This window comes from Eriocheir sinensis, chromosome 53 (assembly GCF_024679095.1).
Source record: "Eriocheir sinensis breed Jianghai 21 chromosome 53, ASM2467909v1, whole genome shotgun sequence".
NCBI lineage: Eukaryota > Metazoa > Arthropoda > Malacostraca > Decapoda > Varunidae > Eriocheir > Eriocheir sinensis.
This window is the reverse complement of record NC_066561.1, coordinates 612,110-626,348: the sequence shown is the minus strand read 5'-3', so window position 1 is coordinate 626,348 and position 14,239 is coordinate 612,110. Positions and strand designations below refer to the sequence as shown.

The following is a 14,239-nucleotide window of genomic DNA, read 5'->3' as shown; positions in this document are numbered from 1 at the left end:
GTCTTCATAAGGCAAGTTTCTCACCCCCTGAATCATCTTTGTCATCCTCCTCTGTACAGATTCTAACATCTTGATATCCATTCTATAGTAGGGGGACCAGAACTGAACTGCACAATCGAGATGAGGTCTAACTAGTGCTAAGTAAAGTTTGAGGTTGACTTCAGCGCTCCTATTGCTCACGCTCCTTGAGATGAAGCCTAGTACTCTGTTTGCCCGATTTTTAGCCTGAATGCATTGAGCCCTAGGACGGAGGTCAGCGCTCACTAGGACTCCTAAGTCTCTCTCACGCCCAGACCTGCTTAGAGGAGTGTCATTTAAGGAATAATTGTGTAAGGGGTTATTCCTACCTACGCTCAAAATGCTACACTTCCCGACATTGAATTCCATCTGCCACTTCCTCGCCCAATCATATAGTCTGTCAAGCTCATCCTGGAGAACGGTAGCGTCGCTGTCTGATTGGATTACTCTACCGATCTTGGTATCATCTGCGAACTTACTGACATCGCTACTAATTCCTGTGTCCAAGTCATTGATGTAAATAATAAAAAGCAGAGGACCCAGCACCGACCCCTGTGGGACTCCACTCGTAACACTGCCCCATTCAGATTTCCTACCATTGATTTGCACGCTCTGCTTCCTACCACTAATCCACGCCCTGATCCAGTTCAAAACTTTCCCATCTACGCCATGAGCCTGTAATTTTAGTAATAGCCGGTGATGAGGGACTTTGTCGAACGCTTTACTGAAATCTAGATAAAATATGTCATAGTTTGCATCTCTGTCAACCGCCTCGATTACTTTAGTGTAGAAGGACAACCGATTAGTAGTGCAAGACCTACCCTTTGTGAACCCATGTTGTGAATCATGAATTAAATTGTGCTTTTCTAGATGGTCCCGAATGCTCCGGGCTATAATTGACTCTAACATCTTTCCTACAACTGATGTTAAGCTAATTGGGCGATAGTTTGAGGTGGCTGACTTGTTTCCCTTTTTGAAAATCGGCGTCACATTAGCTACTTTCCATTGATTGGGCACATGCCCAGAATTTACCGACATCTTAAAAATATCAGCAAGAGGGCCACTAAGGACTTCCTTGCACTCTTTCAGAACCCTTGGGAATACTTCGTCTGGGCCCGGCGATTTGTTTTTCTTCAACCCACCAATCTCATCCTGGACTACTTGCCTAGTGATGATCACATCCCTCAACTTGTCGTTCTCGTTACCCTCATATATCTGAACTCTCTCCGGAATGGTTGTTAGATTTTCCTGCGGGAAAACTGAGAGGAAATAGTCATTCATCATTTGGTTCATATCTTCTCCATTCTCAACGAGCTCGCCCGTGTTTGTTTTCAACGGTCCAGTTCTGTCCCTTGTTTTCGTCCTGTACAATTTGAAGAAGCCCTTGGGATCGCTCTTGGCCTCGTTGGCTACCCTAATCTCATAATTTCTTTTTGCTAGGCGGGTGTTCTTATTCACCGACCTGGCTAGCTCAACATACCTACCCCTGAGGTGGATCTCTCCGTTCTTTATTTTCCTATAAATTCCTCTCTTCAAGCGTAGTTCATGCTTGAGTCTGCGGGTCATCCATTTGGGGTCGTTATTTTCCTTCCTACGTGCTTGGTAAGGGATATGCTGTCTCTGACCCTCTGCAATTTCTCTAACTAAATTATTGTAGGTCATTTCTACTTGGTTCCCCTGTCTTTCCGAATCGAGCCCTGAGATCTGGCCCTCATCCAGCCCTAAGGTTTCCCAATTTACCTCCTCAAGGTGTCTTCTGAGCCCCTCATAATCAGCTCTTCTAAAGTCGGGCACCAACACAGGGTTGAGTTCATGGGTCACCGCCCAGTCTAATTTAAACCTAATTTCCTTGTGATCACTGCCACCTAATTCTCCCCCAACATCTAGCTCGCTGATCATATACTCGGTGTTAGTTAAGACCAAGTCCAGAATGTTGTTACCCCTGGTGGGCTCTGTTACTGCCTGCTTGAGAAAATTATCTTGTATTACTTTAAAAAAATCCTCAGACTCTAGATCACCCACCACGCCTTCCCAATCTATATTCCTATAGTTAAAATCCCCCATTATGCAGACATTTTTGCTCCTGCTCGCCCTGCCTACCTCTTGTAGTAATATGTCAGTGTCCTGCCTGCTGAGGTTGGGTGGCCTGTAAAGAACCCCTAGAATTCGTTTGTCTTTCCCTTTGTGGACGTCCACCCAAACTGATTCTGAGTCGCCATTTATTTGAATAGAGTTGTTAGCGGAACATTTAAGTGTGTCTTTAACATAAAGTGCCACCCCCCCTCCCCTTCTTCCCTTTCTATCTTTGTGAAACATCTGCTAACCATCTATTTCATACTCAGACATGAATTTTTTGTTGGCAGTATCCACCCATGTTTCCGTGATAGCTATAATGTCGAATTTCTCGACACATGCTTTTCCCCTCAGTAGTCTATCTTGTTCCTGAGACTCCTACTGTTGGTGTAATAAGCCGTTAGCCCATCCTTTCTGATATCCTTTCGATTTCTCCTGCGCCCCCTAGTCCCAGTCTGCGATGCATTGACAGGCCCTCCCCCCTCGCCTACTCTAAAAAATTCTGTAGGGTGCTAAATGATCGCTCGAGGGAGTCTGCGAGAACCTCCACCCCCTGGAATGACAGGTGCACGCCATCCTTGGCATACAAGGTGCCTTTATTGTAGAAGAGGTCCCAATTGTCAAGGAAAAACCAACCATTTCGCTTACAGTGGGCCGCCAGCCTGCTGTTTACTGCTAAGGCTCTGGAAAGCCATCCCTCTCCCACCCCCCTCCTTGGTAAAACCCCACAAACGGCCGGCACCCCCAAGTCCCTCACTTTAGCAAACGATTCCCTGAAGCGCCGAAATATCTCTTCGCTACCCACCTTACTGATGTCATTACCACCGAAACTGCAGAAGACGATTGGCTGTGTCCCCTCCCCTGCTAAAATTTCCTCCATTCTGTCAGATACGTGCTGGATGCCTGCCCCGGGAAAGCACACTCGAAGCCTATTTTCCTTATCCCTTGAACAAAAGTACCTGTCAATGAACCTGACTTGAGAGTCCCCAACCACCAGTACTTTCCTCTTATCAACTTGGTTAGTAGACGCAATGGAAGCCGCTACAGGAGGAGAGGGAGGGGCAGCAGGGAGGCGGAGGAGGAGGAGGAGGAGGAGGAGGAGGAGGAGGAGGAGGAGGAGGAGGAGGAGGACGATGAGTGGAAGGAGGAGATAGATGAAGGGGATGACGTCAAGGGAAGGGGAAGAGGAGGTGGCTGAGGTGGTGGCGGAGGTGGTGGGGGAGGCAGGGGAGGAAGGGTGGGAGGAGGAAGGGAGAGGGAGGGAGGCGGGGGAGGAGGAGCAGGCGGGGGAGGTAGCGGTAGCAGGAGGGAGGTGATGTGGGGAGGACAAGGAGAGAGAATGAGGGGGAGAGCAGGAAGAGACGGGTGAGGGGGAAGAGGTGGAGGAAAGGTGAGAGGGGCTGATGAATGAGAGTCAGCGGCAGAGGAAGGGAAGTATGGCGGGTGTGGAGAGGGAGATGGCGGGTGAGAGGGGAGAGGGGAGGATATGAGAGAAGCGGCTGGCTGGAGGAGTGGAAGGGAAGAGGGAGATGCAGGAGGAGGGGGAAGTGAATGGAGAAGGCACTAGCGAGGAGGGGGAGGCAGGCGGGAGAAGGGAGGCTGCTGTATGGGGAGAAGCAGGGGTGGAAGGAAGGGGGGGTGAGGTACCCCCGTGAGTAGATGAGCAGGAACACCTGCTACACGCTGTGACTCGCTCCGCCAAATATTTCATGTCCCGTGTTAACGAGTGGATCGTGGATTCCAGGTGCTTGATTTTTCTTTCATCTTGCTCTGCCTTGATGCAGAAACGGCAAGTCTCGCTTGCCCCGTTACTTGTCCTAAAGTACTGCGGAGCTTGGCGAAGGCCACAGTTAGAACAACGTTTCAAATTTGAGGGCATATTGGCTGATCCTTCCGCGGAGCGTAGTGAAACAGAGGGTCCCGGGTGAAACAAAGGGTCCCCTGGGAATACGGCCGGCGAGCGGGGTGTCGTCTGGTGGCCTGGAAATTTCCGTTTAACAAGGAAAATTACAGCCTGAAACAGCACCTAATATAAACACTTCCTGGAAAATGAATAGGAAAAAAAAAATACGTGTAGAACGTTTAGAAGGAGCTTGCTTGTGAGATGTATGGGGTTAGTACAGCGAAGGAAAGCAAGTGTGTTAAGGTGAGGGTGATGGAATGTAATGAATCAGAAATAACACTTAGCAGAGCAGAGTGTTGGGTAGTAGTAGTTGTTGTTCAGTCACTGCAGCACACTTCAGCAACAGAACAGCCTCAAGAACCGCTGAGTAGCAGATAAGGAGCCAAAGCGTCGAAACACTGAGGAGCAAGGTGACACACGTGTACCCCCGAGGCTGGGGCAGGGTCAACCTATTATTATTATTATTATTATTATTATTATTATTATTATTATTATTATTATTATCATTATTATTATCATTATTATTATTATTATTATTATTATTATTATTATTATTATAATTATTATTATTATAATTATTATTATTATTATTATCATTATTTTTATTATTATTATTATTATTATTATTATTATTATTATAGTTATTATTATTATTATTATTATCATCATTAGTAGTACTTTTTTTTTTTTTTTTTTTTTTTACGTCGTTGCCTGTTGCGCCGGTAGGCATCTTCCTGGTGGGGCCTGATGGTCGGCCCAAGGCTTCTTCCAGGTGGGGCCTGATGGTCGGCCCAGCCCGTTCTGGCGCAGGCGAGTGTTTATAGTGGCGCCATCTTGCATTGGCTCATGCTGCCCCCCGGAACTCGTTCTTGATTCGCTTGGACGGCTTCCTCTAGAGTCCGGGTTGATGGGTGGTCTTCAGGACAGCATGTGGGTAGTTTTAAGCCACTCGGCGGTGAATGAAAAATCCGAGTGATAGCGTGAGGATTCGAACCCGCGTCGTCCATCACGCGGTGAATGTGGGCCCAGTACGCTACCAGTTCGGCCACCGCCTACCCGAATACTATTATCATTATCATTATTGTAATTTTTATTTATATTACTATAATTATATTCTTTATTAACTTTCACCTCAGGTGAGTTGTCGTGTTGTTGCCAGTAATTACTAACTCATTTAATGGTTTTGTGACTGAATATTAAGCTGTGCGTGTTTTTCTCCCCAACACACACACACACACACACACACACACACACACACACACACACACACACACACACACACACACACACACTCGCAGGAGCTCATACACAGCGTAAAGGAAGGAGACGAGGTCAGGGCCACGGTGCTCCTCGCCGGGGGAGGAGACCCCAAGGTGACCGTCCCCGTTGCCACAGGTGGGTCGTGGTGCCTGGTGGCCCTTGCTGCCCATCGTGGCCACGCCCACCTCCTGCCCTGCCTGCTGGGGGCGGGGCTCAGCGTGGAGGGCCGCGGCAGCGACGACCCAACACCACTGATGCTGGCTGCCTGGCAGGGCCACACGAGAACGGTGCAGGACCTGCTGACCCTTGGCGCAGACCCGCTGGCTGCAGATAAAGCAGGTGAGGTGTGGTGCGGTTGTGGTATGGGTTGTGGTGGTGCTGTTGTGGGTTGTGCTAATGGTATTTATTTATTTATAGGGGCACCAAATCCATCCGTTCTCCCTCTTTCTACTCTTGCCTCTCCCTTCCCTCCATCTTCCGTTTTTTACTTACTTTCACTCCATCTTTTCTCTCCGTCCCCCTTTTCTTATCTTCCTTCCTCTAGCCTGACATCGATTGTTTGTAAGTTAATGGAGACTATCATTCGAGGCAATATGGTGAAATTCTTCGAAGAAAATAATATAATAAATAATTCGCAACATGGTGTCCGTAGTAAACCTTCGTGTTTAACTAACATACTTGATATTTTTCATTATATTTTTTTGAGGTGTTCGATGAAAACAGATCAATAGATATTATATATCTGGATTTTCAAAAGGCATTTGATAAGGACCCCCACAAACGATTGCTCAGCAAACTATTGGCGCACGCTATCTCAGGTATCGTTCACAATTGGCTTGTGGACTGGCTCTCTGAGCGGAAACAGAGAGTAGTTCTAAATGGTGTTTCATCTAACTGGCTCGATGTCAGAAGCGACGGGGTGATGTTGGGGGGTGATGGTTATAGAGGTGGTGCTGTTGGTGGTTGTGGTAATGATATTTATGTTGGTGGTGATATTGGTGGTGGCGGTTGTGGTGGTGGTAGTGGTGACGCTGGGGGTGATTTTGAGGGGTGATGGTTATAGAGGTGGTGCTGTTGGTGGTTGTGGTAATGGTATTTATGTAGGTGGTGATGGTGGTGGTGGTGGTTGTGGTAATGGTATTTATGTAGGTGGTGGTGGTGGTGGTGGTGGTTGTGGTAATGGTATTTATGTAGGTGGTGATGGTGGTGGTGGTGGTTGTGGTAATGGTATTTATGTAGGTGGTGATGGTGGTGGTGGTGGTTGTGGTAATGGTATTTATGTAGGTGGTGATGGTGGTGGTGGTGGTTGTGGTAATGGTATTTATGTAGGTGGTGATGGTGGTGGTGGTGGTTGTGGTAATGGTATTTATGTAGGTGGTGATGGTGGTGGTGGTGGTTGTGGTAATGGTATTTATGTAGGTGGTGATGGTGGTGGTGGTGGTGGTGGTGGACATAATATTGTGGTTGTGGTCACGATTGCTTTGAATTATGTTCCTCACCCTCTTCATTATCCTCCTTCTCCTTCCCTTCCCTCCTTTATTTCCCTCCTTTATTTCCCTCCCATCCTCCTTCATGCCCTTAACCCTTCCCTTCCCTCCTCTCCTTCCCTTCCTTTATTTCCCTCCCATCCTCCTTCATGCCCTTAACCCTTCCCTTCCCTCCTCTCCTTCCTTCCTTTCTTGCCCTCCCATCCTCCTTCATGCCCTTAACCCTTCCCTTCCCTCCTCTCCTTCCCTTCCTTTATTTCCCTCCCATCCTCCTTCATGCCCTTAACCCTTCCCTTCCCTCCTCTCCTTCCCTTCCTTTATTTCCCTCCCATCGTCCTTCATACCCTTAACCCTTCCCTTCCCTCCTTTATTTCCCTCCCATCCTCCTTCATCCCCTTAACCCTTCCCTTCCCTCCTCTCCTTCCCCTCCTTTATTTCCCTCCCATCGTCCTTCATCCCCTTAACCCTTCCCTTCCCTCCTCTCCTTCCCCTCCTTTATTTCCCTCTCATCCTCCTTCATCCCTTTAACCCTTCCTTTCCCTCCTCTCCTTCCCCTCCCTTTCTCTCCCATCCTCCTTCACCCCCCTAACCCTTCCTTCCCTCCTCTGCTTCCCCTCCTTTATTTACCTCCCATCCTCCTTCATGCCCTTAACCCTTCCCTTCCCTCCTCTCCTTCCCTTCCTTTATTTCCCTCCCATCCTCCTTCATCCCCTTAACCCTTCCTTTCCCTCCTCTCCTTCCCCTCCTTTATTTCCCTCCCATCCTCCTTCATGCCCTTAACCCTTCCCTTCCCTCCTCTCCTTCCCCTCCTTTATTTCCCTCCCATCCTCCTTCATCCCCTTAACCCTTCCCTTCCCTCCTCTCCTTCCCCTCCTTTATTTCCCTCCCATCCTCCTTCATCCCCTTCCTTCCTTCCTCCTCCTTCCCCTCCTTTATTTCCCTCCATCCTCCTTCATCCCTTAACCCTTCCTTCCTCTCCTTCCCCTCCTTTATTTCCCTCCCATCCTCCTTCATCCCCTTAACCCTTCCTTTCCTCCTCTCCTTCCCTCCTTTATTTCCCTCCCATCCTCCTTCATCCCCTTAACCCTTCCCATCCTTTATTTCCCTCCCATCCTCCTTCATCCCCTTAACCCTTCCTTTCCCTCTCCTTCCCCTCCTTTATTTCCTCCCATCCTCCTTCATCCTTTCCTTCCATTCCCTCCTCTCCTTCCCCTCCTTTATTTCCCTCCCATCCTCCTTCATGCCCTTAACCCTTCCCTTCCCTCCTCTCCTTCCCTTCCTTTATTTCCCTCCCATCCTCCTTCATGCCCTTAACCCTTCCCTTCCTCCTCTCCTTCCCTCCTTTATTTCCCTCCCATCCTCCTTCATCCCCTTAACCCTTCCCTTCCCTCCTCTCCTTCCCCTCCTTTATTTCCCTCCCATCCTCCTTCATCCCCTTAACCCTTCCTTTCCTCCTCTCCTTCCCCTCCTTTATTTCCCTCCCATCCTCCTTCATCCCCTTAACCCTTCCTTCCTCCTCTCCTTCCCTCCTTTATTTCCCTCCCATCCTCCTTCATCCCTTAACCCTTCCTCCTTCTCCTTCCCTTCCCTCCTTTATTTCCCTCCCATCCTCCTTCATCCCCTTAACCCTTCCCTTCCCTCCTCTCCTTCCCCTCCTTTATTTCCCTCCCATCCTCCTTCATCCCCTTAACCCTTCCTTTCCCTCCTCTCCTTCCTCTCTTTTATTTCCCTCCCATCCTCCTTCATCCCCTTAACCCTTCCGTTCTCCCTCTCCTTCCTCTCCTTTATTTCCCTCCCATCCTCCTTCATCCCCTTAACCCTTCCGTTCTTCCTCTCCTTCTCCTCTCCCTCCCCTCCATCTCCATCCCGTCCTTCACCCACTTCTCTCCATTCCCCCTCCTCCTTCTGCCTTTCTCTATCCTCCTTCAATGTTTATCTCACTTCCTTCCCTCCCCTTTCTCATCTCCCTCCCCTTCTACTCCTTCCTACCCCCCTCTCTCTTTCTTTCCCCTCTCCTTCTCCTCATAACTCTTCTCCCACACTTTTTTATCCTTACTTTCACTTTTTTTTTAATCAAGGGTATTGTAAGAAGACGAAGTGGGTTAGTGGCGAAGGTACAGGTGGGGGAGAGGAAAGACAGCAGGAGTGTACAGTTGTATGGTGTAGGGTCGTTAGTTGTTCTGGTGTTGTTTATTGTGTATCGGGCACCTTGTCTGTATACCCCCGGCGTGTAAAGCTAAGCTAAGCTATGGTGTCACTTTCGTGAAGTGGTGTGTGGCCCTTGTCGCGCGGGAAGCGAACAGACTCAACTTTCACTTCCTCCTCCTCTTCTCCCTTCCACCTTCCTCTCTCTCCCAACGATTCTTTTCCTTACCAACGTTGTAGCACGAGATGTGAATAAGCTCCGACCCAAAATGGTCCAGTACAACACGACTGACTCATTTCAAAACAAGCCTGACCGACACCTTCTTCAACTTCGTATTCAGTAAAGAAGAAATGCAAAGTCATGGTGGCATTTGAATTAATACATTATATTTAGGTTTAAGGACAGACCACCTCGTCTAGACCAAAGGGTCTGTGTGTCCTGACTACTTATGTAATCCTTTGCAAATCCTTTCCCTCTCCTAACTCTCGGTCCTTCCCCTCCCTCCCCTCCTCTTTGTCCCCCTCCATCCTCTTGTCCCCTCCTTCCTCTCTCCCCTCAATCCTCTCTTTGCTCTTCCCTCTATTTCCTTTCCCTCACCTCAATCCCCTCACCTAAATTCCCGCCCCTCTTTTCTCTCCCTCCTCGCCCTTCACCTTGCTCTAACCCCTCATTTATGTCACGATACACCCCTTCCTTCCATTCCCTCTCCTGCCTCCTCTCCTTCTTTTCCTTCCACTGCTTTCTCTCTATTCCGTTTTTTTCTCTCTTCCTCCTCTCCCTCCACTCCTTAGTCTCCCTTTCCTCTCCCTCTCCTCTCTCCTATCTTTCACCTCCCTTCCCTCCTTCCACTTCTCCTCTTTCACCTCTTTAATCTTCCACTTTACACTCCCCTCCATTCTTTCCTCCCTTCCCTCCTCTCTTTTTTTCTCCCTCCACCCCTCCCTTTCATCCCCTCCCATTACTCCCCCCCCCTCCTTTTTCTACTTTCCCTCCTCTCGCTCCTATAATCCTTCCCCCTCTATTATTTCCTCTCCCTCCCTTTCCTCCTCACCCTACCATCGTCCCACTCCATCCTCTCCTTTCTCTACTCTCCCTTCTCTCGCTCCTATAATCCTTTTAAGCCTAATCTTTCCTCTCCCTTCCTCTCCTCCTCTCCCTACCAACAACCCTCTCATCCTCTTCCTTCATTCCTTCCTCTCCCTCCTCTTCCTCCCATCCTACACATTTATTTCCCTCCTCCCCTTCACCGCCTTCCTCTCCCTCCTCTCCCTCACCTCCAGTGCTGTCCTCACCTCCCTCTTTTTCTTATTCTTCCTCCTCTCTCTCTCTCTCTCTCTCTCTCTCTCTCTCTCTCTCTCTCTCTCTCTCTCTCTCTCTCTCTCTCTCTCTCTCTCTCTCTCTCTCTCTCTCTCTCTCTCTCTCTCTCTCTCTCTCTCTCTCTCACCTCATTCCTCTGCTCCTTCTCTCACCTTCTCCTGCTCGCCTTTCCTCCTCTTCATCCCCTCCCCCACATGCTACCAATTTCTTCCCTCCCTTCACCCCGCTCTCCAACTGTACTCTCTCCCACTTCCCCTTCCCCTTTCCACCTTTCATCGTCCCCGGCAATCCTTCCCACCAGCCTCTCTTTCACCATCCTCTCGACCCCAGCTCTGTTTCTTCTCCATTAACTAAACGTAATGGTCACAACTATACTCTCTCCCACTTCCCCTTCCCCTTTCCACCTTTCATCGTCACCAACAGTCCTTCCCATCAGCCTCTCTTTCAACGCCTCCTCCCAACCCTGCTTCTCCTCCATTAACTCGGTCCGTTTCCCAAAGCCTCTTCCCTCCTGCCCCGTCTAATAGACGCTCCCAGCTTTAATATCCATCCTTCTTCCGCTCCTTCCTCCCTTTCATCACTGCTCATATCCCTAACCTACTTCTTACTTTTTTCTATCCCCCTTCCTTCCCCTCTTTAACCTCCCTATCCTCAGAGAATAAGCTGAAAGGGGAGAGGGAAGGGGGTTGGCGTGGTGGGTGTCTCCAGGGTGGCCACAGATACGAGTAGGTGATGATCAACGTGCTCCAAAAAATAAGAAATGTATAAGTACAGTTGTGGGCATACACTTTGTATCTTCCTGGTCTTGTTTCTAATCTCCATTCCATTGACACTTGATACTATGTTGGGTGAGAATTCATCACGACAGACCCAAGGCAAGTGTGAAAGCCGGGTTACCTTGGCTCACATCTTCCCCAGGCTTTCTGTGTACCAAGCTACAACATTATCATAGAGAGAGCATAGACGTTCTTTTCTTCAACGGCTTTGTCGGTGAAAGAGAATAAATAACACAGATGTCGGTGACTATTGAAATCATCTTAGACAGATAATTCAGTGAAAAAGAGTGAGTCCAGATGAGCTCCACTCAGTAGTTCAGTTATTCAAAGTCGTCAGCATGAGAACAAGGCACATCATTGCGTACCCAGACGAAACTTACAACAAAACAGTGTTCCTGTAAAAAAAAAAAAAAAGATGATTCAAGGAAGGGGCAAGATGGTCCACGGAATAAAGATTTGAGCCGTGAACGTCATAAAGTTAATGAAGAAAAAGTTAGAGGAGCAATGAAGATCTTTCCAGGTCGTCACCAGAGGTGGGGTCAGACCTGCGGATATTACTGGCCCGCTTCCCAGATATGGAGTCTGAGGCTGATTATTATTATTATTATTATTATTATTATTATTATTATTATTATTATTATTATTATTATTATTATTATTACTTTTTTACGTCCTGGCCCATAGCGCCGGAACGCTTTCTTGGTTGGGCCTGGTTGGCGGCCCAAGCCCGGCATGGCCCTGCCAAAGTATTTATAGCGGCGTCATCTATTCTTGACTTATGCTGCCTCCCGGGAGCTCATTCTTGATTTTTCCTTGGACAGTTCCTCTAGAGTCCGGGTTGATGGGTGGGAAGTCTTAAGCCACTCGGCGGTGACTGAAAAATCCCAGGTAGTAGCGGCGGATTCGAACCCGCATTATCCATCACCCAGGAGAGCATGCAGATGTAGACGAAACAGACTGTGAACACTAGGGCCTGATAAAAATATGTGCGTTATTACCAGCTAAAGAAAACTCAAGGAAATGAGCTCTGTGCAATGAACATGTGCTGCTTAACGACGGAATGAATAAGATTATGGCGAGATGTACGATATTGTGTAATGGATGTGGCAGCAAGGGGAGTGAATTGTGGAGTGGTTTGATCGATAAAGCGTGTAACTCTGAGATGATTTGGCTATGTGGTGTGAATGAATGGGGCTTAGTTTGACAATGAAGAGGGAGTTGACTGGTGAGGGCGGAAGCAAGTACTCGTGAGTGTTTTTTTTTTTTTTGAGGGGGGCCTCCTCCCCCTCAAAAGATGATCGGGAATTCATTTTCTTATGTCAACTACTGGTGCCAAGAGACTGTCTGCCAAACTCGTTCAGCACCTGAGCCTAAAAGCCTTACAGACATAGGCACCAAGAGGTTGTCTGCCAACCTCATACAGCACCTGAGCCTTAAAGCCTTACATACATAGACACCAAAAGGCTCTCTGTCAACCTTGTACAGCACCTGAGCCTTAAAGCCTTACATACATAGACACCAAAAGGCTCTCTGTCAACCTTGTACAGCACCTGAGCCTTAAAGCCTTACATACATAGACACCAAAAGGCTCTTTGTCAACCTTGTACAGCACCTGAGCCTTAAACCCTTACATACATAGACACCAAAAGGCTCTCTGTCAACCTTGTACAGCACCTGAGCCTTAAAGCCTTACATACATAGACACCAAAAGGCTCTTTGTCAACCTTGTACAGCACCTGGGCATATACTTATAAAGCTAACACTTCGTCTCAGGCTCGTCTTAAGAGCGCAAACCGGCCCTGTGGAGTCCTATATCCTGGGTGTTAATCTGAGACGCGGCGCGAGTAGCTAAAGTTGGTCCCAGGCAGGCATAAGTCCTGGGTCTTCGTCTGAGGCAGCGACCTTCAAATGTAAACATTGCCGGGTGTTGCCAGACAGCCAGCGTGCCTCATCAAATCGTTTTACATTCAAACGCTCACTATAGTCTTACAAAACCTTAGTTTTATGGATATGATGTACTTCTATTCAATACTTTCACCATTTTAAGGAATCTTACCCATTAATTTTCATATGAGATAACTGATCTCGCCGTTGTTGGCAACTTTAATTTCCCCACTACCCGTGGCGGCTGGAGCCCCAGCTAGGGTGCACACTCACCTCTGAGACGAGACATAAGTCGAACGCCTTCCTTCTTTATAAGTATGGGCCCTGAGCCTTAAAGCCTTACATACATAGACACCAAAAGGCTCTCTGTCAACTTTGTACAGCACCTGAGCCTTAAAGCCTTACATACATAGACACCAAAAGGCTCTCTGTCAACCTCAAACAGCACCTGAGCCATAAAGCCTCACAGACATAGACACCATAAGAACATAAGAACATAAGAACGTAGGAGTTTGCAAGAGGCCGGTAGGCCTGTGCGAGGCAGCTCCTTTGAACCTAAGCTCCCGTGTATCTAACCCCACCTAATATCGCTGTCCATGAATTTATATAATCTATTTTTGAAAGTGACAATTCTATTGGCACTCACCACGTGACTGCTAAGCCTATTCCACGCATCCACCACTCTGATAGTAAACCAATTTTTGCCTTTTTCCCTGCTGAATCTGAATTTACCCAGTTTAAACCCATTACTTCGTGTCCTACCCGGTTCTCTTACCAACAAAACCTTATGAATATCCCCCTTATTAAAGCCCTTCATCCATTTATAAACCTCGATCATGTCTCCACGCACTCTTCGCCTTTCTAAAGAATGCAAGTTTAACTGTTTGAGTCTTTCCTCGTATGGCAAGTTTCTCAACCCCTGAATCATCTTAGTCATCCTCCTCTGCATCGATTCTAACATTTTGATATCGATTCTTAAGTAAGGTGACCAGAACTGAACCGCATAGTCAAGATGAGGTCTAATTAAATATAGTTTAAGTAAGACTTCGGCGCTTCTGTTGCTTACGCTCCTTGAAAATAAATCCCAGTACCCTATTTGCTCGATTTCTAGCTTGAATGCATTGTGCCCTTGGACGGAGATCAGAGCTCACTAAGACCCTAAATCCCTCTCGCTTTTAGACCTGCTTATGAGAGTGTCATTTAAGCAATAGTTATGTGAGGGTTGTACCTACCAACACTCAGAATACTGAACTTCCACTACATTGAACTCCATTTGCCATTTATCCATGATCCATACAATCTGTTGAGTTCATCCTGGAGAATACTAGCGTCCTGATCCGACTCATTTACTCTACCGATCTTGGTATCATCTGCA

At 47.8% G+C, this 14,239-nt stretch overlaps 1 protein-coding gene across 1 annotated transcript in view; it reads left to right on the top strand.

Annotated features, from left to right (window-relative positions):
- LOC126983103 (serine/threonine-protein phosphatase 6 regulatory ankyrin repeat subunit A-like) overlaps nucleotides 1–14,239 on the top strand; it is a 63,677-nt gene that overhangs the window by 24,174 nt on the left and 25,264 nt on the right. Inside the window, exon 3 of the mRNA XM_050835602.1 lies at nucleotides 5,290–5,593. Coding sequence (XP_050691559.1) covers nucleotides 5,290–5,593 — 304 coding nt within the window. The remainder of the gene's footprint in view (nucleotides 1–5,289; nucleotides 5,594–14,239) is intronic.